Here is a 27,916-nt window from a genome sequence, read left to right as displayed (position 1 = left end):
TCGATTCCCATTAAATGGGAAATGTTGCTGGAAAATGTTTGTGTGATGAGCATTAATACTTTTCTATGTCTGGGTGTTTATATGTATATTCTAATAATGTATATAATTTATATAAATATTCATCAGCCATCTTAGTACCCATAACACAAGCTACGCTTACTTTGGGGCTAGATGGCGATGTGTTTATTGTCGTATTATATTTATTTATTTATATAAAAAAGAAAAATTGATATAAAACGACACTAACAATAGAAAAAAGGTATTTAATACATTTAAAGTTTTATTATAACGCATGATCTAGTAATCTCATTATCGGACAGCCAAGTTTTAGTGAACATTTAAATTTGAGATATTTGTACAATAAAATCAATTAAATCACCGGAATGAGCCAGCACACTTTGACAATTGAAAGTGTACACTGTCAAACCTTTTTAAAGTCAAACTTAAATGACTATAGCTAACTGCAGCCATAAACAAGAATTGAATTGAGCTAACTTCAGGGTGTCGTTTTTTTGTGACGGTGTGCGCGCGCATCGTAAAAATGTACTCTCATAAATTTTTCCTAATTTTTTTTTTTTTTTTTTTATATTTATAGACGAGCGCTTGACTGCAATCACACCTGATGGTAAGCGATGATGCAGCCTAAGGTGGAGCGCGCTTGCCTAGAAGATGCCTATTCACTCTTGATTTGAAGGTACTAATGTTGTAAGAACTGGGGAAAATGGAAGCTGGAAGAGCATTCCAGATCCCAGCGGTGCGAATTAGAAACGAAGATGCGAAGCGCTTCGTACGCGTCCGCGGTATATCGACCACGTAGGGATGCAGATCCTTCCGGTGCCTTGCGGTTCGATGGTAAAAAGGCGAGGGGGGAACTAGATCAAATAGTTCTTGAGCACACTCTCCGAAATATATCCTATAGAACACCGAAAGGCAGGCAACCTTGCGACGATGTTCCAAACTCTTAAGTTTTTTATTGGCTAGGTCACCGATGAGCCTTCTAGCACGGCGATCAACCGAATCCAGGGCATCAAGCTGATACTTGGCAGAGCCATCCCATAAATGGGAACAGTACTCCATGCACGATCGAACTTGAGCTTGGTACAAGGTAAGAAGCTGTTCAGGCGTGAAGTACCGCTTGACCTTATTGAGGATGCCAAGTTTCTTGCCAGCTGTTTTTGCCCTGGATTCGATGTATTGTCCAAAGTTGAGGTTGGATGAAATATTGACACCTAGAAGCTCTAAACTGTCGGTAATAGGCAAAGATATACCTCGGAAAGTCGGAGTCAGAGGAAATGGGCTCCGTTTGGTAGTAAATAAACACGCTTGCGTTTTGGTAGCATTAAATTTGACCAAATTGGCGTCTCCCCAATCAGACACCTCATTTAAGGTCAGATTAATGCGTTCCACCAAAGCCTCTCTGTGTCCTAAAATTTCAGCACCACTAGCACGGGGACCGGGCATATATCTCTCCGTTACAGTGCTATCATCTGCGTACCCAAAGATACCGGGTTTCAACAGATCATTAATGTGAAGCAGAAAAAGTGTAGCGGAGAGAACAGACCCCTGAGGGACACCGGCATTGATTGCCATTTGATCTGACGAGGAGCCATCTAAGACAACTCGAAAAGATCGTCCACTCAGGAAATCAGATATCCAGTTGATGAGACTAGTGGGTATCCCGTAGCTAGGTAACCTATTTAAAAGGCCTTCATGCCAGACCCGGTCAAAAGCCTTTGACACGTCAAGGGAAACGGCTAGCGCTTCACCATGTTTGTCAATGGCCTCGCCCCAGATGTGTGTGGCATACACTAAAAGATCCCCCGTCGATCTATTACGACGAAAGCCGTACTGTTGATCCGACAGAAGGTCATTTTTCTCGAGGTATGCCAGGAGCCGGTGGTTCAATACACGCTCCATACTTTTGCAAAGTATGGAGGTGATTGCAATAGGCCTGTAGTTGGCCGGGTCTGCACGACTACCCTTCTTAGGTACCGGTTGTACGTTGGCAACCTTCCAAGCTTTCGGGATTCGGGCATTTTTGAACGAGAGGCGAAACAAACGTGTTAGTACTGGAGACAGCTCGGCAGCACAGGTTCTGAGCACTATTGCTGGTATCCCGTCTGGGCCGCTGGCCTTATTCACGTCTAGATTGCGCAGCACTTTTAAAACCTCACCTTGGCGAATCTTTATCTCTGCCATGACGGAGTCGCAGGGTGAAAGGGTAGGTGGAGAGGCGCTTCCAGAATCGAGACGCCAAAAGAAGTATAACTTTAAAAAAAACCAGTGTAGGCGAGGTTTGCTTTTTTTGTGCGACACGTGATAGTCACTGTCTTTATAAATAGAACACTGCATGTATTGAAAACGTCTTAAAATAAACCAACTCTGAATATTTTTACTAGCCCAAAATCAAACGAATGACCTAGCAATCTGTAGTCTTAAATACCAACCACTTGACCAACGAGTGCCTATTAGTTAGCTTAGGTAGTAATTATAACACGGCGTGATAAAACTTTATTAATTTACTTTCACTTTAGACACTTTGAATACTGTATTAGAATCCTACTTAGTATTAACACAGGTAGGTTGCTATTATAAATGCGAAAGTATGTTTTTGCCTTTTGCTCATTCACACCAAGGAGTAGGTATGAATGAGCAATAAATTGGTAAAAACTCTACTCCACTCTGAGCCAGCGTGGTGGGCTACGGCCCGAGCCCTTCCTTTCTATTCTGAGAGGGTCTCCTCTCAGAATAGAAAGGGCTACAATGGGCCGGTAAATGATGATATTCCCGACTTAAGATAAATTAAAGACTTTTTTTTTATTAAGTTAGCCCTTAACTGCTAATGAGTGATCATGCAGTCTTAGATGGTAACGGGCTAACCTATTAGATATATGATAGTTACATTAATCCCATATCCTTACTTGGTTCTACGCGACATTGTACCGGAACGCTAAATCGCGTAGCAGCACGTCTTTGTTGATAGAATGGTAACTAGCAACGTCCAAAGCCTCCAGTCTAGAATTTCAGAAATTATAAATTTCCAAAGTGCCCATGCCTGATTGAATCCGGGACCTCTCACTTAAAAAGAGCACCGCTGCGCCGAGGAGGTCGTCAGTAGGTATGTCCTGCACAGATGTTTTCTCAATATAGTTATAATAGGCAGTTAAGACAGATGCTCGGGCTAACCAGTAGTAGGTTTTTTACCAACCAACATATAGCTATGTTTATCGGACCTACCTATCAGCTGTTACATGCACATGTTGCCGCAGAACGTTGTAGGTATACCAAAAATGTTGAACAACGCGTGAAAAAATGTGGCAAACGGCTCGATTACTAAATTAAAGAGCAATGTTCCGTGAATAATGGATGATCGGACAAAACTTTAACAGCTGTTTAAGTTATAAACAACTTTATAAAATAGCTTGCATACGTCTTTGGCTGTATATAGATATGATTCTTGTGCGCATTTAACCACAAGACTTTAACAGCTGTTTAAGTTTAAATATTTTATAGAGTAGCTCTGCACACGTCTTTGGATGCGATTATGTATGACTATTGTGTCCCATTTAAGCGTTAAAGTTTAACAGCAATACCCTACGTCGAACATTAGTTCCGTTGCTGCGTGAAAAAATAACAAACACAATTTCGCGTTTAAAGTATTAGTAGGGAAGTAGGCGCTCAATTGATTGGGTGTATTACGTATCCATTGCCTGATGTTATAGACTTAATAGCATATCCGTTTGTCAAGCAGGCATTGAACAGTAAAACATCCAATATCATCAAAAGTTTTTGTAAGGGGATGGTCACCTGTCGTGCGCCCATACCGGTTTACCTGCCGCCAGTTTTTATTCAAAAAAACTTCACGTTCCCTTCCCGAAATACATTAGTACCTTCGATAATGAATATCGAATTTAATATAATTATGTAAGTACAGTCAACAACGACAGGTTAATTGAAATAATATATATATTAGGGTTATTTGAATAAAGGGAAATTGATTGCTTCCTTGCCACTGCTAGTTTCAACTAAAGCAGTGGGTGTATAAAACGTATTCCTCTGGCACCCACTGGTGTAAGAAGCCAGTGGGTGCACAGGTCGTTTCCTAAAATTTTGAATATTCGTTCGTCACATATTTTACAGCTTCTCCCCCAGTTACAACCGTCATTTTACAAAATGACGGATGGCGTTTCTATATTTAAAATCAAATCGTACATTTCATATTAAATTCATTTACTGAAGACTAGTAAAGTTATTATACCTAGGTAGGTAGGTATAACTCAGAGATCTTACACACAACTATTATAATAATTGCAAGACCAAATTAACGGCACAGCGCGGTACATAAAGATATTCTATTCTTAAAAATAAGATTAAATTCGGTGAGAGCCTGGGAGGTATACGCACCTTTATTTTTTCAAAATTACTTAAGTTTTAAGCATTTAAATATCACGTAAAAGAAAAATCAAGATTATGATCTCAACATATCGACTTACATAAATAGGTAGGTTGCAATATGAAGCTAAAAGTTACCTACGTAAGTAAGTATTATCTTTACCTATTAAATATATTATGTTAAGTAAATACTTAGTCAATATTATTGCCCGTTTAACGTTTCTGCGGACCCTACATAGATACAGGTACTTGTCACTTGATTACTCAATAGTTCCACCTTGCGGCCGCAATCGAAGTTTGAACGCCATTTAGCGCTAGTATCGTTAAAACCGCCGACGTAAAAGGATGTCGCTAAGCTCACAAGTCACAACATTTTAAACTCTTTACGTTAATCAAATCGATGTTGTTGAACAATAAAATCGCAAATTAGGAACCTGTGAAGTGTTATAAAGTGATAAAAGTGTCAATAAAGGTGTGATAGAACTTAACTTGTGTTGATTTATAGAGTATTCTCGTGGTTTTCATGTAAAAATCACGGAACAATACTTTTAACGGAACCTGACGGATGAACATAAATTCTATTGGTTATTCTGTAAGTACTTATTTGATTTTCTATGGTTTTTCAATAGTTTTAGCTACACGGAAACCTCAGCAAGTTTCCGAGCTACATAGCACGAATCCGTTTACGAATTTGAATGTCGTTACTGGCCCATTTTATACCGGTTACAACTTGTTAGTATCAATTTGAAATTGAGATGTTTCTATTTCTAACTGTTAAGTTCATTATCGCAGTGGCGAGGTAAAAGATCAATAAATGCGGAATTCCACGTCACCTTTATACAATTTATACGGATATTGAATTAAATGACCTCAAGGTCACCACCATCATCTGTCTTGCGATAAATGTAGGTTTACCATTATTTTTTCAGGACGACTTGTATCTAACTGTTGATTATAAAATAACGTGGACCCGGTATCACGTACCTTTACATTTTCACATAGACTGTGGACTTATTTCCCCGTCCATTAGGCACTCGATCTTAGCCTTCGCGCGTACCTAGGCCAACTACTTAGTCACCCTACCCCAGTATAATATTAATTTTCGTGATAGCGAGGTGGGTTCAATCTCTGGTCTACATCCCCCATCCTATTCCTAACCTATTTCCCATGAGATAGCTACCAGATGTTGAAAGTTGTAGACAGGACGCTAGAAGTTTAACTAAGAAAACATGTAATTAATAAGAAGCTCAGAATAAAGTAAATTCAGTCCGAAATAACGCTGTTATTTACCGATTCTGTTGTACCTTCCTAGGTACACAAATCTCTAAAACTAATCTTAAATAACAGATCTAAAAGTACATTCTAAATCCCTTTTATAAGAAAAGTTTTAATACATGTCAATAGTGAAAAAGCCAAACAAAAAAAGCGGTTAAGTTAGATTAGTACCTACTAATGTATCACATATTCACTTAAATCCTATTCAATTAATGAAACTAATTGCTTTGAAAGTTTTGTTATGAACAAAATAAAAATGTATGCATAATTATGAATGCTTAAATTAACTGCCTACCTAAAGATTTTCCTAATTTTTCAATCAAAAACTTAGTTCATAGCCTTTTTGTGTGTAGTTCAACTGAATTGATGCCCGTTCTTCTGTCCACCCTTGCGCACGCGCATGTACTACCACATATCGTAAGGGTCTGCTATAGCAGAAATATTCCATGCCTTGCAAACAATCAAAAGACTACTCAAAACTGCATAAATAATGATTGTTGTGTACGCCATCGTGGACGCATTTTCGACGTATTTGGTCTTGCGAAAATGTGCAAGACGTGACTACCAAAAGATGGACGCGAATCGCTGGTAAATTACTCTTGCACACGTTCATCCATACTAATATAAAAAAAACGAAAGTGTGACTGTTTGAACCGAACCGTTTTGAGAGGTTAACCGCCAAATACAACTCTGATGGACAGCCTACGGGAAACTTCATGACATATTTTCGTTAAAAACCCTAAGCGTCTGAAAACAAAAGTCTTCGAACTGTGCATGTTGCCAGTGATGACTGACGGGTCTGAAACGTGATCGCTAACTATGGGCCTCATAAGAAGGCTCAGAGTCACTCAGCGGGCGATGGAGAGACATATGCTAGGAATATCTTTATGTGATCAAATCAGGAATGAGTTCCGAAGCTGAAGAGGTTACAGGCGGGGCACATAACTTGGCGAACCGATGTACGTTGGGGTCCCAAAGTGATCTGGAAACAAGGGCCCCAGGACGGTGGATTTTATACTTTTAATTTTTTTAGACTTACAACTAAATTGAATGCATGAAATCAAAAAACAAAATCAAACGCAGACGAAGTCGCGGGCAACAGCTAGTAAGCTATAAATAGACATGTACATTCAATAGGTACCGGCTTAACGACGTCACATGGCTTTGTAATCACGATCTAGAATAATGCAGGTCTGCATATTAATTGTACTGGTTGAACTTGTAACTTTTATAGTAGAATAGCTAGTAGGTAGGTATATCTAAGATGTACACTACCTACTGTTTGTAAATATGGATGTGATGCATGGAATACATAATATGATAAAATGTTTTTGTTTGCTATATTTTATTCTTCTTCAATAAATCAACCCATTACCTGCAGGGCACGGGTCTCCTCCCACTATAAGAAGGATTTAGGCCGTAGTCTACCACGCCCAGTTCGGATTGGTGGACAAATTTATTCTTACTTCGGTCTTACTACCCTCGCTTAAACAGTATTGTTTGTTTATTTGAAAACCTTGCACACATACATTTAATACAAAGTAAACGCATACAAAGAAAAACTTGTACTAGGCAATCAGGCGTGCAAAGGCGGTCTTATTCGGCGATCTCTTCCAGACTACCTGAGACGTAAGGAAAGATGAAGCAACGGTTTTGTGTAGAATTATATTAGAAGACGACTGTTAGTTTTACATACCTTGACGTCCGGAAAACAAGGATTATAATCCTGAAACACAACTTAACAACAATATAATAATATTGCTTTAAGTGATGGTAGTAAGGGCGTAGATGGTAGTAGTGACTACGATCAAACTTTCTTCAAGGTGGCCAAAAGGTATTCCGGCTTCACTTCTTCATAATACGCTAAGGGTTAAAAATTGTCAGATGTTGTATATCTTATCTTATATATCTTACATCTTTAAACGAGCTATTCTTGTATGTATATAATTGGAATCTTTGTTTCGGCTCCAACGATTTTCATGAAATTTAGTATACAGGGGATATCGGAGGCGATAAATCGATCTAGCTAGGAATCATTTTTAGAAAATGTCATTTTATTCGTGTTTTATTAATTGGAATCTCGGAATCGGCTCCAACGATTTTCATGAAGTTTTTTCATTAAGTATACAGGTGGTTTCGGGGGCGATAAATCGATCTAGCTAGCTAGGATTCATTTATATTGGAATCTCGGGCAAAAACTGCAAAAAATATACTTTTTGAGAGATTCTGATGCGTGCGATGCGTGAACGGTAAACGTTACGCCAAACGTAAGTATATCGGAATTGTCGGAATTGTTGTTTCTTTAAAGTTCTATAAAACAGTCTGCGACAACATACGAATATTTTTTTTAATCTGCTCATTCGCGGACGAAGTCGCGCGGGTCCGCTAGTTATAATAAAACTAACTTGTATAACTGAACTGAGGGATCAAATTGATAGCTTTCTTCAAGACGACAGAAGTAAAATTACGATTTCGTTGCACTTAAATAAGGATCAACACATAAATTTCCTGTACAACACCTTTAAAAGTTTCTAAAAGTATTCCTCTAATGTGTGCTAAAATTAACTTAAGACAAGCCCCATACTCCAACCAGCAAGTAGGTATGTGTTGTAGGCCTCACAGTGTACGGGGCTGAGTGACCCCAACCGGCGCTGACCTCCCAAACCGGCATGGCGAGTTTTCCATGGCGGGCGATCACGACACAATGTTGAGGACGAGCCGTGTTGGCCTGACATTGGCCATTCCTTCTATGTACTTAGATACCCACTTAGAATTAGTTTACTAGCTGTTGCCCGGCTCCGCCCGCTATTATCTTATATCTTTAAACGAGCAATTCTTGTACCTATATATATATAAGTGGAATCTCGGAATCGGCTCCAACGATTTTCATGAAATTTAGTATACAGGGGGTTTCGGGGGCGATAAATCGATCTAGCTAGGATTAATTTTTAGACAATGTCATTTTATTTGTGTTTTCTGGTAATAACCGATTTGTTGCAACGAAGTTGCACGGTTCAGCTAGTTATCATTGAATACGAATGCGGCTGAAAAAAGATTATCTGAAATAAAATATTTATGAAACTCGCAAGCATGTAATTTCTGAATGCCCACTCTGTCCGAAACATCAACCCGAGCCGAGCCCTTTGGACACAAATTTTAATACCCCGATTATATTAAGGGATGAAATGACCGTGTCCACCTGCCAAAGCAGGCAACAAGGAATAGGAAAATTGTATCCCCGTTTTTATACGTATCGTCATCATCATCAACCCATTACCGGCCAACTACAGGGCACGGGTCCCCTCCCACAATGAGAAGGGGGGTTAAGACCGTAGTCCACCGCGCTGGCCCAGTGCGGATTGGTGGTCATTATAATAAATTATAAACTCTTATTTTTGACGGCCGATTGGCGCAGTTTGCAGCGACCCTGCTTTCTGATCCAAGGCCGTGGGTTCGATTCCCACTACTGGAAAATGTTTGTGTGATGAGCATGAATGTTTTTCAGTGTCTGGGTGTTTATATGTATATTCTAAGTATTTATGTATATTATTTTTAAAAAATATTCATCAGTCATCTTAGGACCCATAACACAAGCTACGCTTAAATTGGGGCTAGGTGGCGGTGTGTGTATTGTCGTAGTATATTTTTAAAAAAAAATACCATCGATATAATTATTATTGAAATCGTTGGACTATACCGCCTTCATAAAACTACTACACAAATAACCAAATGATATGTAACATCCATCACTAACATTAGTGTAACATGTTAAATGTATGAACGCTTCATAAGTGCCTGTAATAAGGTCTTTATGAATAAAACATTTTTGAATTTGAATTTGAATACGTATATCATTTGGTTATTGTTTCCACTTGTACGGCAATGCTCGGAGAGTTGATGAAGCTGTTGGAGAAGACTCAAGACTCCAGACAAAAAGATAGGTTTTATCTCAAACGCTCTATATTGTCACGCCCATATATTGTAAATCTATTCTTTAATAATTAAGCTCATTCCTTTTTCGGTTTAAAATCTCATAACCATTAGTAAGCCAGGGTATCGTTAGTAGTTAATTTGCTACCCGTTCACCTCTAATGAACTGTAGAGGACAGATCGGTCGTTATCGAGGTGCATAAAGTAAGTAAAACTGGTTACGTTTATGTCACACAAGTTATTTCAATTTACTATTATGATCCTGAAATAATTTTGACCGCCTTAGTCTACCACGCTGGCCAAGTGCGGATGGTAGAATTCATACGCCCTTGCGAATTTCATCGCGAATTATCTGACATGTAGGTTTCCCAACGTTTTTTTCCTTAAAGTCAATATTCAATTGTTTTAAACGCACATCATATCAACCCATTACTGACCCACTACAGGGAACGGGTCTCCTCCCAAAATGAGGAGGGTTTAAGGCCGTAGTCCACCACGCTGGCCCAGTGCGGAGTGGTGGACCACCTTTGAGAGGTTTATGAAGAACTCTAAGGCATGCAGGTTTGCTCGCCATGTTTTCGTTGATCGTTGGAGCATTTTAATTGGTTCAAACGCAAATAACTCAGAAAAATTAGATGTGCCTGCCGGGACTTGAACTCGTTCCCCCTGCAATGATAGCCTAAGCCTTACCCACTAATCCATCACGGCTTGGACTCTCTTGTGTTGTGGCAAATTTAACGAAGATATGACGTAGCATTGCTAAATTGCGTTGTAATAGCAATATTTTTAAAAGCGGCTGATAAAATACCGTATTCGGTTACCCATTCACTCAATATTCCAAATCGGTATTGCTTCATTAAAATCTATATTTAACAATGTAATGTAGATAATATAATATCTCGTTACAATCCTCCATTTCAAAAATTGTTTCCCAAGAATTCACCGGATATTTTTACTGAGAACCTAAATTAATAAAAATTACTTAACTTAAGAAAAAGAGACCTTGTAAAATGACAAACTTGATGCAGTCTTTGTAAATGTTATTGCATATATGCCTTATGCCTACGTTTAAATTTACTTTAATATATAATTTTATTGTTCTTGTTGAACCGAGGATGTTGGTAAAAAAGTTTTGTTTGTAAGAGTAAGGAATAGTTAAGATAAGAAACTTCTTATGCCAACGGAAGTGGCACCGGATAAAGGACCTGCAACACTTTTAGAACAAAAATTACGAAACTTGAAAGATAAAATTATGGTGGTGTATTTAAAGAGATTATCTTCTATAGTATATACCAGCGGTCTCTCGCGACTTCGTCCGCGTATAAGTCAACCTTAAGATATAGACATATTAACTGTGGCGGACTTTTTTTAGAACTTTCTAAATAATTTCATATAGCATTTTCTTGTATGCCTTTGGTTGCCTGGAAGAGATCGCTATTTAGCGATAAGGCCGCCAAATTGTACGTTCTACCTTATTGTGCTGTTGTATTTGTATCTCTGTAAATTTTCTCTGTGGTGTACAATAAAAGTGTATTCATTCATTCATTCATTCAAAGGGGAACTTTGTCATTAAATGAAACTTTAACCGTTTTCACAGCGCACGTAGCTGACGCTCTCGAAAGTAAAAGACCCTCGATTTTGAAAAATCTTCATTGGTTTTACGCTCATATTGGTCTTGGCGTGGTGATGTATAGCCTTCTGCGATAAATGGGCTATTGAAATAATGTATTGAAATATTTTTTCTAATCGGACCAGTAAGTAGTTCCTGAGATCATCGCGTTCAAGTAAATAAACAAACTACAGCTTTTCGTCTGCGTTTGATTTTGTTTTTTGATGTGGCATTAAATTTAGTTGTACATCTAAAAAAAAATTAAAGTATTCAGTATCGCTAGCCTGTCGAGTTCTGTCCTCTATCTCCAACCACAGTTTGGGCAAAATTAAACACATATTATTACCTCTATAGTACAAAAATAATTATTTAAATCGGTTATAATTTGTGTAAGTTATGGTGTAAAACCGTCAAACACTTTCACCCCCCTCTCCCAAAGGAACCGAGCTTAATGTCGGGATAAAAACTATCCTATATTACTTCTAACACTTCCAAGAATATGTGTAAAAAGTTTCATGAGTATCGGTTAAGTAGTTTTTGCGTGAAAGCGTAACAAACGAACTTACATATATTATTATAAGATCTGTCTATCTTTTACTAATAATAATGCTAAACTTTTTTGTTTACCCCTTTTTTATATTCGATAAATTTCTCTAACCTCCCTGGCGCAGTGGTTTGCGCTGTGGTCTGTTAATTAAGTGGTCCCGGATTCGAAATCCAGCAAATTTGGATAAGTTCTATCAGGAAGATAGATAGATACTAGATACCACCCTACCAACAAGCGCAATTTGCATTGATAGCTCAATTATCGAGAAACAAATAAAACAATGGTAAGGTAAAAAAGAACATTATTTTTATGGATATAGGTTTTCGTACTACACGAGCCGTTGGTTGCGGCGTTTGTGTAAAAAATAGCCTTAGTGCAAGATTTGCTCGCAATCGAGGATTCATTTTCGCATATCAAACTCGATACCTTTAAAGTAAGATAGGGCTGATGTTACTCTTTATAGTGTCGAGAGAATTGTTAGAAAATCTACCTACGTTTAGTTTTAAAAGGTATTCAAAATTATGCATAATCTGTGGTCGATGTAAGAAAATGAGGAAAAGAATAATAATAAAGTTAATTCAAAGGTAAAATAGTTTGATGTTCCAATTAATAATGTGTTATGCTGTAATGCGAGATACTAAAACGATACGCTGTAAGATATGAATAAAATATTTAATGTTTCTTTTACAATCCTGTATCCAAATTCTGTATAACCCGGCTAAGTTTGTTGTAGGCTTCTTCTTAGACCAAGACGCGTTTGGATTTGGTAGCTTTAGTTTTAAGTTGCGGGCAAATTTGAGCTTTAAAAAGATGTGAATAGAATTTATTCTTTGATATTCAAGTATTTCGATACTCGAAAACGACTCCACGATTGTGATGACTAAATCTTGTACTAAGGGTACTGGTAGGGTACAGTACAGATCTCAAGATTAGGAAGTGTAGCGGTTCACACGGCGCACAGAGCGGTGAAGTGGTGTTCCGAACGTGTGAACAAGGTGCCTGACCGACACCGGCCCGAGGTCGACTTAGTGAAAGTACTCCATTTGGATTAATTAGGTTTATATCTGCGTGCAAATAAATATTAGTGGTTTTTATAACTAGCTGTTGCTTGCGTTCTAAGTCCGCGTTTTTACGGGTTTTTTTGACGAATCCCGTCAGTTATCTCGGGAGTTTTTTAGGTAATAGTAAGTACTTTAATCATTTCACCTTTATGTATCGTCAATCTTTGCACACGCCAGTGAAGTTCGGGATGATGTTTCCGATATCTTTACAATTTTTTTGGACACAATACACTGCATACAATAATGGCTGGATGAGGATTCTGTATGTTTTTAATTCTATGACTGAGGCACTGCTGGGCACATATAGCTTAGTCTCAATATACTGCTCCAGCCTTCTACACAGCTTGGTGACATACATACATCCTACTCTTAAACATAAAAAAAAAGATTGTGCGTGTAACCTTTACGCGCGATTGAAGTAAAACTTTTTTTTATTATTTATTGATGAAAGAGTAAAATGTTCCTGGGACTCCGCCATTTCATTTAATATTCACTATTTTATTTAATATTCTATTTAAAATTCATTTTAAAAAGAATATTTATATATATTTTTTAAACTGTTGAATTTTTATTCAATTTGCTATTCACCAATTGATCCGTTTGAAAATATGGGAAATAAATAATCCTAATTGATAATGATACTTGCCACTAGCTGGCGCTTGACTAAAGAAGCGTGGAGTATATGACATATTCTTACGACCAATCCAAGTTATTATTTTTAAATAGCGAAAACTACACAGACGTCTGACGTAAGCGTTACTTCCGTCAGAACAGCTCGATTACTCCCTAGGCGCGCCTAAAGAACTTTTCGTTCAAAAACTTATTAGGTGATAGTAAGTCATTTAATCTCCTCGTTTTAAAAGCCAGTTGAATACCAATCTCCAAAACAAATTGTTAAAATCAATGTTTTCAATATTATTTGGCACAGAACGCTTGATAAGATAACTCCAAAGCTTATCTGGCGATAAGCTGGATCGTTGCGTCACTTCCTAATACGTATATATAGTTGGCATAAATAGCAAAAAACAATAGTTACTTTTCAATCATGACACATTTACTTCAGAATTCACGTTTATGTATCAGGCTCCATTATTATTTAGGTCTGATATAAATGTGTATTGCCGTGTCATCCAGCTGGCGATGGTGAGAGATACGCTTAGAAATGAAGAGATCATATAACCAGAGTTACTGACATAGCTCAACGAGTTACAAAGCTTCAGCAACATAAGATGGGAGGTATAGCTCAGGGTTGTGGCCAAGCGAGACATATAGCTGTTATTAAAGGTATATGTGTCTCATGATGGTGGAGTCGTCGAGTCAGTAAATGGGAGTAACTTTTCGAGGTAGTTAAAATTGTAATGGTCTTGTAATAGAGGTGCGTGGCGGGGACCGAGTTCAAGCCCCGGCACGCACCTCTAACTTTCAAGGTTATATCTGCATGGTAGTTCTCCATAATGTTCTCAAAGGCGTGTGAAGTCTACCAATCTACCCTTAGCTAGCGTGTTTGACTACGGGCTAAACCCTGTTCAGTCTTAGATGAAACCCATGCCATGTAGTAGGCTGGTAATGAGTTCAAGATGATGATGATGACAAACGTCATCTTTTCTTTCCTTTAGAAATAGCCGTGTGGGCTTTGCAGAAAGTTGCTTTAGAGAAATGTGAGATTCTTTTCGCAGTAAAAATAGCTGAACCAAGTTAAACGGATTTACCGTGTTGCAGTATGGCAGTTATTTTAAAGCCGCTTGGTGGCATGGCTTTGCGCCAAGGAGATCGCCAAAACTAGTTAAATCAATCAGTTTATTAGTAAGAGGCTTGTGCGTGAAGGATTCTAGGGTCTAGGCTAGTTTGTAACACTCGAAACGAAAGATTAGAATTTCTACTAGGTACTATAATATATTATTTACTATCAGCTATTTCCCGTGGCCATACGCGGTTATTATTGTAAAAAATATTTATTGCACCCACACAAAAACAAAATACAAAAAGACAATAGATAAAATAAAAAAATAAAAAAAAACTAGTTTAAGTGTGCGGTCTCTTCGCTAAAGCGACCTTTGGCAAAAGTATTAGCGGTTTTGGGGTTTTTATGAATCCTCTGGGAACCGTTCATTTTCCTAGATAAAAAGCAGCATATGTGTTAGTTAGGGTTTGATTTATCTCCATTACAAAATTCAGTGAAATTGGTTCGGTTGTTTTTGCGAGAAAGCGTCACAAACATCCATCCATCCATCCATACAAACTTGCGTATTTATAATACTAACCTAACCTATATTATATAACCACGTTACACCTAATCTTTGTTATATATGACAGAAAGATACATAGGTACGTATAACAAGAAAAGGAGGTTATAAAAATGGTGTCAACACGATATTGCAAAGATCAACACTTGCTTGACATTTAATTTCGATATCTTATTTCTCGTCGTCGTTTTGTAGAAATAAATATCGACATAAATAAAATATAGTTTTTAAATCTTGAACCTCTCGGACTAAAGACACCAAAAGTGCAACGAGCGAATGAGTTACTTAGCGAGCGCGCAATACACGGCCAAAAACGACGGTTGAGTAAACTTTAAAATTTTTTGAATTATTTGAGGAAAATACGAGACAAAACATTTTTGTCTCACTGCCTCGTTGGTAGACCAACGAGGCAGTGAGACAAAAATGTATTAGCATGATCTAGTTCGGATCACGAGATCTGGTCAAGGCAAAAATTTAAATATTAGGATCGGTTAGGTATCTAGGTTTCTAATCAGAAACTCTTATGCCTGGCACCATTCGAGAGGCAGAGTTCAAATCCCAGCACGCACCTCTAACTTTTCAAAGTTATATGCGTTTAAAATATCACTTGCTTAAACGGTTAGGAAAAACTTCGTAAGCAAACCTGCAAACCTGAGTTCTCCATAATGTTCTCAAAGGTGTGTGGAGTCCACCAATCCGCACTGGGCCAGGGTGATGCACCCGTGCCCTCTAGTGGGCCGGTAATGGGTCGATATGATGATGATAATGCCTGTTTTCACTAAACCCTTGAATCGTCTGAATCGAATGCCTACTGGTTAAGGTGATTCCTGGAGAAAAAAACGTTTCACGAACTCGTAAATGTTCAACGTTAGGCGTCGTCTGAAGTTACGACACCGATTCGGCGGATTGTAAAGTTTAGGGGACTCGTAAACTGACACTTGACAGATGAAAAAAATATAAATTCGGTTATATTAATAAACTTAAATCCATACGAAAAATATGATTGTACCAACAACATTTTGTGAAAATCGATTGGTGAAAGGAATCTTTTTTAATTAGGCGTTACTTCGGAGGCTGAAGTCCCAGCCACTAGGCTATCAACGCTTTTGGCTACATTAAGTAAGTACTTAAATCAAAATGTATGCCGCAAATATTTATTACATAAGTGATTGATTGGCTCCGATTTGATCCACTTATCATTTTATTGGCCGGTCAATGATATCATTATTGCAGTTCCGGCGGTGGGTGTAATTGGTATATATTGCTTATTGGCCAGATGAATGAGTGAGTAATCAATTCAAAGTAGAAATTCAGTTTAAGTTGTGCAACTTTCAACAAGTTACTTGGTTGTGCTGATACTGTTGTAAGGACACTTAAATCTCATAAATGGAATGACAGCTTTAAATGTAGTGATGTTCCGGGAGCCTACTACCATATCGTTTCAAACCACTTTAAAACTGTCATTTTGAAAATATACTACACGCGCGCACGCTGTCACATAAAACCACTGACACACTGAAGTTACCTATAGTCAAAATTTTAGTTTTTCAAAAAAAGTTTTGTCAGTGTAAACTTTCAAGTATACACTTTTACCCCCTGGCAGGGGATATAATTAACGTGTCCACCACGGCACGGTAACGTGGAATACGAGAGCCCTCTTTACCCCGTTTTTTTTTTTTTTTTCATAATCATAATTCCCGGGGATATAATTGTCTCCTGCTCATGCTAGCCATGTAGGGGATTTTATCGTCCTACGCTAGCCCTGCTGATGGTAAGAGAAAAACTATCGCCTATATAAACAGGGCATGCCAGAAACATGTCTTACAGAGTGCCACCCTGTGTCAACAGTCAATCAATTGATGTGTAAGTTTGAAGGCTCATGTGCCTGCAGTGGCGTGCACTTCATACATTCACAAAAGCACTGCCTCTTGAAGGATTTTGGCCGTTTTATGCAATTTTCTTGCTGTTTGCATACCCTGGTAAGCAACCCAGGGCACGCCACTGTGTGCCTGGGATTACACCCTTCTCATACAAGTTTTCCGGGATAAAAAGAGCCGAACATAGGTAACAAACAGACACACTTTCCCTTTTATTATGAAAAGGAAGCTTTTCATGTGTACCTATCCACACGTGCATAAGTATATTTTATAATAATAATAATAATAATAGTAATTAGATTTATTGCATAAATACACGTAGATAATCAAATGTTACAAATTTAGCTTTTGTTTGACCAAACCAAACCCTATTGAAGATAAAAGATCGACACGTGTTTAGTACATACGCTATGCGACGCGTACCTAATAAAGTGACAAAAGTCTCTTGATTTTACTTTTGCATTTGATGTTAGGGCTGTATGTTATTACTTTCAGTAAAAAAATGGCCATGGTTTACTCAAAAACTATTAGCATTTCGGTTTCACAGATAAAGTATTATTTCGGTTTTAATTTACACGTTGTATAAAGTCACAGCCGATTCCTAGTAAGAGCAGTAAAAAGAAAACAAAACCTCTGAACAGTAACCCCGCGGCGTATTCTGACCTCCGACGGTAACAGGTTGGCTTCACCACAGCAGCGAGTGGCGAGTGAACGTCTCGCTCTCGAGAAGCGGGAGGTTGCCGGTTCGATTCCCGCGGACTTTCCCTATATCAAATCTGCATACAATAACTCGAGTGAGTTGACCCATGAGATAAGCGGTTTTATAAGCTTTGTCTACAATATTGTGGCCAGAAATAACTTTAATAATTTAATAACATTTTTCCATATCCGAATGAAAACATTGGCAAGACACAGGTTTTTGATTTTTTTTTTTTAAACCGCGTACAAAAGCAGCATATTTAAGCAATCTTACAAACAACAATAATGCAACGTTTCAAATTTAAATAGTTATGATAAGCAAACTGCACTGATCTTCAATTAATAAATAAATAACTATACTATGACAACACACACATCGCCATCTAGCCCCAAAGTAAACGTAGCTTGTTTTATGGTATTAAAATAGTTGATGAATATTTTTAATGAATATAATACATATACATACTTATAATATACAGATAAACACCCATATACTGAAAAACATTCACGTTCATCACACAAACATTTTTTCAGTTGTGGGACTTGAACCCACGGCCTTGGACGCGGAAAGCAGAGTCGCTGCCCACTGCGCCAACCGGCTGTCAATAACCTATAACAGTCCACTGCTAAGCTAAAATACTCTCCGAATAGGAGAGTTTGCCCATAATCGCCACGATGCTAGGCTGATCGCAGTAGCTATGTAATATTATATATTATATATACTATATTCCTTGCAATAGATGGTAGTAGTATGCAAATAACGCTTCTACCCGTTCTCAGTTGGACCAGTTCTACCCGTGAAAGACGGGTGAGGCTGTCAAGGGAGTGTTCCCTTGACAGCCTCACCCGTCTTTCACGGGAAGAGGACGGTTGGTGACAACTGTATTCTCATATGCCGCCTCCACGGAACTGACAATAAGTAATAAGTACTATGAAGCTATTTTAGTGGCCCCACACGTTTAGCAAAAAGAAATCCACACAAGCATGCATCTCATTTAGCGTGTGTGAAGTAATGAACGACAAGTGCGATCGACATCCCACCCGTTTGCATAACGAAACTTACGTGTATTGATTTACGTAGGCTTTGATATAATGCTTCTCAACGAGCTTAGACATCGCGTTTAATTTTCCAGAATTTTTAAATAAGATACTAAAAAGAAATCAGGATTTTTAAAATTATTAATTAAAGGATTTTTTTAAATATTTTATGAGATTTTTTATTGGATAGAAGCAGGCGTTACTTTGCGTAATATCATGGAATTACGCAAGATTTTTATTGCTATTGATTACATTAGAGAATCTGTACGGTGTAATTTATAATTTCTTCAATCCTTATAAATATCCTCCTAACCAAACAGATCTACGGCAATGTACCCTCTACGCACGTTTCGCTCCGAAATCGGAGCATCCTCAGGAGATGTTGACTTTACAATGAATAATTGTTATTTGTTAAGATTCATTTTTTCTTTTATTTCTGAAGTTTGCAATCCGAAAATCCATAATGAGTAACACAAGTAACAATTATTCATTGTAAAGTCAACATCTCCTGAGGATTTTCGCGAAGCAAATTAAGCTTAATATTCATAAAATATCATGGATTTCCGCAAAATAACGTCTGCTTCTATCCAATGCCATTAGACAGCTTTTTTTATCATAAATAAGTAGAGGCGATATTTAATTTCAGTTAGAATAAGATTTCGGGCTGAAATAATAGTATTTGTAAACCTAATGATGTAGTGTCTTAGTGGTTGTGTTTTATACATCATAATGTTATATTATACAGAAATACTATGTCGTATGAAAATACTGATCTTAAATAAATTATGTATTAAAATCTACTTATATATATTATGTATGTTATATATATCTACTAGCTGTTGCCCGCGACTTCGTCTGCGTTTGATTTTGTTTTTTGTTGTAGCATTAAATTTAGTTGTAGATCTAAAAAAAATTATAGTATTCAGTATAGCTAAGCCTCAAATGAGGGGTTTGCTGCTGTCCGCTGAGGAGTTCTGTCCTCTATCTCCAACCACAGTTTGGGCAAAATTAAACACATATTATAACCTCTATAGTTCAAAAATAATTATTTAAATCGGTTATAATTTGTCGGAGTTATGGTGTAAAATCGTCAAACACTCATCCCCTCTCCCAAAGGAACCGAGCTTAATATCGGGATAAAAAGTATCCTATATTACTTCTAATACTTCCAAGATTATGTGTACAAAGTTTCGTGAGGATCGGTTAAATAGTATTTGTGTGAAAGCGTAACAAACAAACTTACATTGACATTTATAATATTAGTAAGGATTACAACACTCTTTGCACTATCCCGTTCTCTTGCTGTAAGTCCTGTCTACAAAGGTTGCCTGTAGGAGATTGCTTGCAGCGATAAGGCTGCCTTTGCATGTCTACATTGTTTACTGTATACTTGCTGTTTCTTTTCCTGAATGTTCTACGTGCAATAAAGTGTTTCTTCTTCAAAAAAAAATATAAACCTATCCATCTTTTACATAGTATACAACAAAGTCCTGTATTTTAAATAGTATAAAATAATAAAAAGACAAGACAAAGTCGGTCCCGTTGTTTGTACGATTGGATCTATTGAGCTACTGAACGGATTTAAGTGCAGTTTTCTACAATAGATAGAGTGAGAAAAGAGGAAGGTATATATGCAGTAAACAAGCATATTTTATGAGCTAAAGGAAAATAAATTCAAAGGTTTGTAATTAGATGTCATAACAAACATATCTTTGTGCGCTTATATTGGAAACGCGGGTAAAACCTTAGGAGATAACTCACTCTAAGCTGCTCCATATTAGTAACTAGATAAACCCCGTGCGAAGCCGCGGTGAGTCGCTAGTATCTTATAAACTAGCCTCAAAAACGCATTTTATCGAAAAAAGTTCAAAGTTAACGCGGTAACGACAAAATATTCGTAACCATATTTTCCCAGTAAATTGTAAAGTGGTCTGATTGACATAGTTTCGTAATATGGAGAGAGAGAGAGATCTATCAATTATCTCTCAGTTCTAATCTTCGATGAAGAAGCATTGTAACGAGACAATTGTGATACAATTGTGATTAAATAGGTAACAATTGCACTTAAGCAGTTAATTACAGTAGAACAACTAGGTCATGACTATTGGGTATTCGATCTGAGTTGAGGTCAATTGCATCGCGTTTGCAACTACTTTTTATGTAGGCTTGTTGACACTATGACTATTAGACGAGTTACTGACTGACTATTCAGTAACTCTTCTAATAATTATGTATGGGAGTAGTTAAATTTTTCCTGTACAAATAAGTACCAAAAGGCGCGGCGCCATGTTTTTGTTTTTCAAATTCCTCACAGCACAATGCACTGCGCCGACGCAAGGCAGCCTACGTTCTGACTTCTGATCCTGAAATAGGGTTGTCACTTACTTAGTTTGTAATCTTTTAAGGTAGTTAACCGAAATTCGGTTCGCTTTAAAGGTAACTTAGTATTAAGTGTCTTAAACCTGAAGTGTCTGGGGCATCATTACTTTGGTTTTGGCAGCTATGTTGCTATCACGATCAGACTTCGGTTTACTTGTAGCGGGTTTTTTCTTACAGCAATTTTCTAACAGATGATTTCGACAAACATTCAAAAAAACAAGAAATATGTCTTGTAGGCATGCGTCAAAAAGAGCCTTTTATAATCATCATCATTTGACCGTTCGGTTTCTCTTGGTTTTCCTTATCGAAAGGTTGCCTGGAAGAGATCGCCACTAAGCGATAAGGCAACCTTTTGTATCCTGCTCTTTCAGTTTCTTCTTTTCATGTCGATGTCTTTTACTTTTTGTGATGTATAAACAAAACCGATAGACGTCCACTGCTTGACATAGACTGTATTTTGAAATGATTTCCACACTCCACGGTTATGAGCCGCTTGTGTCCAGATACTTACTGGTACTTCTGACTGGCTGACATCGATCTAATGAGGGTTTACCAACACTGAGCTTCTCAATGTGGGGTCACTACTCCACACCGTGGGGCCCGAACGTACATCGGAGGTTCTTCTACGAATGTCGCCATTCCGAATTTTACCAGACAGAGATACTACAAGACTTCCTTTGACAATGCTTTGGAGCTATAAGTCGCAGAACTGTTTAAATAATGAAACGTTTGAAATAATCTGATCATCCAAATTTTAGCTTAAAACTATTTAATATAGCTTGCTAATTAAAATGTGGAAGCCCTTGCGTCCGGTGGCGCTAGGCAGTCGTGGGCTCGTGTGCGAGTGACACAACAACGCACTGAACACTACAGAATTTAGTCACACTGTACGTAATGTGTACTTTTGGGTATTATACCTTTAATTTTTTTTAACTATTTACAAAAAACAGGAGCTTATTAATTAATAAGGAATCACCCTGTAAAATATTAAATCAAAAGAAGCATATTCTCTTAATTTTAATTTTGCATGTGATGTTAGGGCTGTATCTGATTTCTTTCAGTTAAAACTATGGCAGTGTTCTTCACAAAAACTATTAGGTTTTCGGTTTCACAGATAAATCTCAGAGACAGTAAATAATGTACCTCTAAAGCCAGTAAAGTATTATTTCGGGTTTCATTTTCACGTTGTATAAAAGGGAACCGTATACAAAGTATCTATATATTGTACGTGTATCTAAATTAATTTGTATAACCTTGGCTGTAGGTGGGTTAAATGTATAACTAATGTATATACGTACTTAAATAAATAAATAAATAAATATAGGTACTTAGTAATTTCAATATTTTACTTGGCACCGACTTAAAAACATTTTAGCTCATTTGATATAATAATAGGAAGGTGGGTTTGAAACTACTTGTTTATATTTAAATATTATAACAAAGTACGTGAAGGTCGGCCGTTATCGAAAACGATACGATTGATAACACTGATAACGGCACATATTATGAAACGCTGTTAGCATTTAGCAATTTAATAAATTTGTGATAACTACGAGATACATTAGGCGTTATCATTATTATTTTATTGTTATTTTTATTTTATTAACACTAATCTGTAATGAAATTTGAACTTGGCGGTATATTGATTGCAGGTATTTTATAATTTTACCTACAGCAAGGATAGCACAGGCATGAGACAAAAATTATATCCCCCGACAAGGGATATAATAAACGTGTCCACCTGCTAAAGAACGGGAACAGGCAATAGGAAGAGTTTACCCACGCTTATTATCCACATTGACGGCCGAGTGGCGCAGTGGGCAGAGACCCTGCTTTCTGAGTACAAGGTCGTGGGTTCGATTACCACAACTGGAAAATGTTTGTGTGATGAACATGAATGTTTTTCAGTGTCTGGATGTTTATCTGTATATTATAGTATCAGCTATCTCAGTACCCATAACATAAGTTACGCTTACTTTGGGGCTACATGGCAATGTGTGTATTGTCGTAGTATTTTATGTTATATTATATTATTATATTTCATATATTATTTCCACTTGTACGGCAGAGCTTTGAGAGTTGATAAAGCTGTGGAAAGAGATACATTTTTAGCCTTTTCCCGGGGTGGTAGTTGTCTCCTGCCCATGCTAGAATCAGGCTTATCTCCAAAGGGATAGCGAGCTGTGGTTTTTTTAACGTCATGTATGTGCTACCGAAAGCATAAATCGGGTTAAATTCAAACTGTAATATTCAAAGGCTTTCTAACCGGCGTGAAGCCTAGTGTAACGGTTATTTTGAAAAGTGGATAAATAATTAAACATGTGATAACTATAATTTTATATTTGCCAGATATTTTATTACATTATTTATCACTTTAATAAGTGTTCTAATAATTCTAATTAATAAATAGTTTCAATAAATAATTAAAATTATATTTGATTCACAGTCATGACATTGTGTCGGTGGGCATATCGATATAAATATACGGGTGCATTTTCAATACACTTCAGTCTTGTATGATAGTAAGACAATTCAAAGATATCTCATGTTGTCTTAGTAGTTTTCACTAGCAATCCGCATTTAGCCAGCGTGGTGGACTACGACCAAAACCTTCTCATTCTGAGTAGAGACCCGTACACTGTAGAGTGCCGGTAACGTGTTGATAATGATGATTTTAAATTCACTGTTGCAGAGGCTACAGTACCGTCAACAAACAACAATGCAGATAATGCCATTATACTATATCATAGTAACGTTAAAGAGCAGAAAGTTCGCTGCGGTCACAATGCCACAGTTCCATGCACTTCCGGCTTTATATGCGAACTGTACTGTTCCGAGTTAATAAAATGAAATGTTTATCAGTGGCTTTCATCTCGGAAATATGTTTTTTTTTGCTTCCGTCGCGTCAGAATTGCTCAGTAAGTTAACTATATAATCATAACTATCGACGCGGCATTTCTTTCATGTCTACGATATCGCTGTTTGCTCTGTGTTGTTGGATTCTTTAAAACTCTCACTACTCATTTATGCTTTATCATTTTGGTTGAAATAGAAATCGAAGGAATGTGCACCAAGTACAAAGGGCCTTAAAAAAATGGCTTCTTTTCTCGCGAAATAACTCTATTCGCTTTCGTGTAGCAAAATGGGTAGGCTTAGTAAATAAATGCTAAGTATCCGAGGTAACAGAACAAGTCAAATGAACAAACACTATTTTCATATATATTTGTTGGCCGGTAGTAATGGGTTGATAATGAATAATACTATGATTATGACCAAATAACATAACTTATCATTTAAATAACAACAGCAAGTAGGCCTAGTTTAAAAAGTGTTGTGTTTAGTTTACTCCGAAAAGTGGCATGCATCGACTGAAAGAGGAAAGCCGAAAATAGAAAGTAGTATGTCCAGCAGTGGACGCACATTGGCTGATGATGATGATGATGATGATGAGGCCTACTTTAAATGCACTTTTCAAACGTCAAGTCTGTATGTTTGTAGTGACTCTAGCTACTGGTTGGAAAAGTAGATTCTACCGAGAAGAAGCCGGCAAGAAACTGGGCAGTTGCTTTTTTCCAACATCAACATTTACAATCATTAACCCCCCCCAGAACACAGAAACCTTACATTAAGAAATTCATCAATTGTATAGTAATCTCGCTGTAGGTTGAAAACCGAAATAATACTTCAAATGCTTTAGAGGTACATTAGTTACTGTCTCTAAGACTTATCTGTGAAACCGTAACGCTAATAGTTTTTGAGTAATCAACTGCCATACTTTTTACTGAAAGAAATCAGATACAGCCCTAACATCACATGCAAAATTAAAATCACGTGACTCCTGTCACTTTATTAGGTAAGGGTCGCGTAGCGTAAGTACTACGCGCGTCTCGTTCTTTTAACTTCAATAGGGTTGTCAGAATGTTTTGAATTCGTTAGTATGGAATAATAAATATGGTTCTTTAGATTTAACATTTTAACAGGGTGATTCCTTATGAAATATACTTATGCATCCTTCAATATTGTTTCGTAATTCTGTTACACAGTGTATTTAAATAATTGTATCACTTATTTTCCGTTTCTTAGTTGCATAAATAGCTATTAATATATCTTTTAATTAACAGTAGTTCATTTTGTATCGCAGGTAGTTGCGATGCAGTCCTGATACCGGCGTGATGATGAGGCTCGAGGCTTCCGACCACCAGCACCGCTACCACAACCTACTCGATGACGACCATGCCAGTGAGTACCACTTATCTGAATTTTATTATTTGTTGTTACTATAGCGGCAATAGAAATACACATTCTGCGACAATTTCATGGCGGCGGCTACGTGCTGTAACATACGTCTTCGGAGAGAATAAATAAACAAATAAAATGTACTACGACAACACACGCATTGCAATCTAGCCCCAAAGTAAGCTTAGCTTGTGTGCTAAGATGACTGATGAATATTTTTTTGTAAATAATGTACATAAATACTTATAAAATACATATAAACACCCAGACACTGAAAAACATTCCTGTTTATTGCACAAACATTTTCCAGTTGTGGGAACCGAACCCACGGCCATTGACTCAGAAAGCAGGGTCGCTTTCGACTGCGCCAATCTGACGTCAAAATAGGAGGGAGGTAAGGCTATCTCGCTTCCACCTGAGCTCGCGATTTCTCGCTTCGCGGAGGCCCCTGGGATGGATAGACGTCCAGGAAGTCTACAACGAATTCCTCGGGAGTCTAGCAAAGCTAGACCAAAAGGGGCCTGCCGTGGTGGTTTTGAGTTCGGGTATACCCTCTCTAGCCCAGTGGTGACGGCAGGTCAGAATACAGTTGTCACCAGTCCCCTCCTCGTCCCGCGGGTGTCGTACGAAGCGCCTAAGGGAATATAACGGAGAACAGGCAGCGTCCTCTGTACTGCTACTACCATCTTCTGCGATCATCAACCCGTCTGCCCAGCGTGGTGATTACGGGCAAACCCTCGCGTTAGGAGAGTCCAGCAGTGGACTGATGATGATTTAAAAACCTGGGGAAGCCATAAATCTTTTCTATCACGACAATAAAAAGTGCCCTCAGATCCTCATTCTCCCACGCTTAACAAATGAGCATTGCGTGTAAGTAATATTGTTTTGCCCGAGTAATATTCAAATTACATCATTTGTACGTTACGTTATTACTTTCGAGAACTCTTTAACCTTTTGAAGATTGTGGTTTGTGTCATTACTGCTTATTTTTAATCTGACCTAATGCAGGCATGGTTATTGCCACATTGGTGAATGTATTTACTAGTTCGTTTTCTTGCAATTTTGGAATGCAAAACAAATAAAGGGTATTCAATAAATATACACATATCGCTATTTAGCCCCACAATAAGCGTAACTCATCAGTCATCTTAGTACCCATAATGCGATAATATATACATAGAATATAAAGATAAACACCCAGACACTGAAAGTATTCATGTTCATCACAGAACATTTTCCAGTTGTGGAAAGCGAACCCACAGCCTTAGATTCAGAAAGCTTAGTACCTACCCATAACACATTATGGGTATTAAAATGACTGATAAATATATTTATAAATAATATACATAAATACATATAATATGCAGATAAACACCCAGACATAAAATATTCATGTTCATCACACAACATTTTCCAGTTGTGGGAATCGAACCTACAGCCTTAGACTCAAAAACAGGGTTGCTGCCCACTGCACTAGCCCACCAAATTCAATTTCAAGAATGTTTTATTTATGTTGTCCTTCCTCAGGCATTTATGAAGCGTTCATGAAGGGTTCATACATATTTGTTACCATTATTGGATGGTGGTGATGGTGATAAATTCGATAACTTAAAACTACAGCTAGGGTTCTAAACGCGCCCTGACCCACAACAAACTCAGCCAGGTTGTTTTTTTTATCACCATCTCACATTCATAAATTTAGCTATTTATTCAAACCTATCCAATCAGCTGTTGCCCGCGGTATGCGTCCGTGTTTATAACTGTTTGTTACAAATCCCGTGAGAACCGTTTGAACTAGCTCTATGCCAAAATATCAAGTCGATTAGTTTCTTAGTTAGGGCGTGAAGGAAGGACAAACAAACACACTTTCGCATCTATAATATTGCTAGGGATTAAAAGTCATCTTCAGACCAACCCATTACCGGCCAACTACAGGGCACAAGTCTCGTAACAAATGAGGAGGTTTTAGGCCGTAGCGGATTGGTGGACTCCACACGCCTTTGAGAACATTATGGAGAACTTGCGGGCATGCAGAATTCCTCACGATGTTTACCGAAGCAAGTAATATTTTATGTGCATAAAACGAACTAAAAGTAGCCTTTCAATATTAAAAACCCGATCATGTACCCGTACTTGCAGAGCCAAATTTCGCAGCTATTGCAAAAGTAATCCGCAGTCTAAGGAATGTGGGACAAAACCGAGCCCGAATGCGAATAAGTTTTTTACCTGCAGAGAAACTTGATGTATTACCTAACTTTCCTATAATTAATATATATATTTTTTATATTTATAGCAGAAAAAATCCTCCGTATGCTATATTTTTCTTACCTAAGTTATAAATTATAACAATCTTTTCGTAACTTTTATCGGAAATCTATATTTTAAAATTATTAAAGAATAATAAAAACAAACATTCATTAAGCAAACCTCCTTTTATTTTATTTATTTTGGTATTTTTAATGAATTTATTTTTATTATATTTTGTAAATTACACTTGCGAGGAAGACACAAACACACACACACGCTCACACACACACGCTCACACACACACCCACACGCTCACACACATACACACTCACGTCATGCTTAATAACACCCCGTCGTTACTCGTTTGATGATCAGACAGTATC

The 27,916-nt window shown here is 37.5% G+C and overlaps 1 protein-coding gene across 2 annotated transcripts in view; it reads left to right on the top strand.

Annotated features, from left to right (window-relative positions):
- Window positions 1-4,728: 4,728 nt before the first annotated feature.
- The window catches only part of LOC120631347 (echinoderm microtubule-associated protein-like 2), a 91,660-nt gene continuing 68,472 nt past the window's right edge, over window positions 4,729-27,916 (top strand). For both annotated transcript variants that reach the window (XM_039900861.1, XM_039900860.1), the window contains exons 1-2: window positions 4,729-4,984; window positions 25,192-25,289. In XM_039900861.1, the coding sequence (XP_039756795.1) occupies window positions 25,223-25,289 (67 nt within the window). In that variant the 5' untranslated portion in view covers window positions 4,729-4,984; window positions 25,192-25,222. The remainder of the gene's footprint in view (window positions 4,985-25,191; window positions 25,290-27,916) is intronic.

Source organism: Pararge aegeria, chromosome 18 (genome assembly GCF_905163445.1).
Source record: "Pararge aegeria chromosome 18, ilParAegt1.1, whole genome shotgun sequence".
NCBI classification, from domain to species: Eukaryota; Metazoa; Arthropoda; class Insecta; order Lepidoptera; family Nymphalidae; genus Pararge; species Pararge aegeria.
The sequence above is the reverse complement of the archived record's forward strand: the minus strand, read 5'-3'. Positions and strand labels throughout refer to the sequence as shown.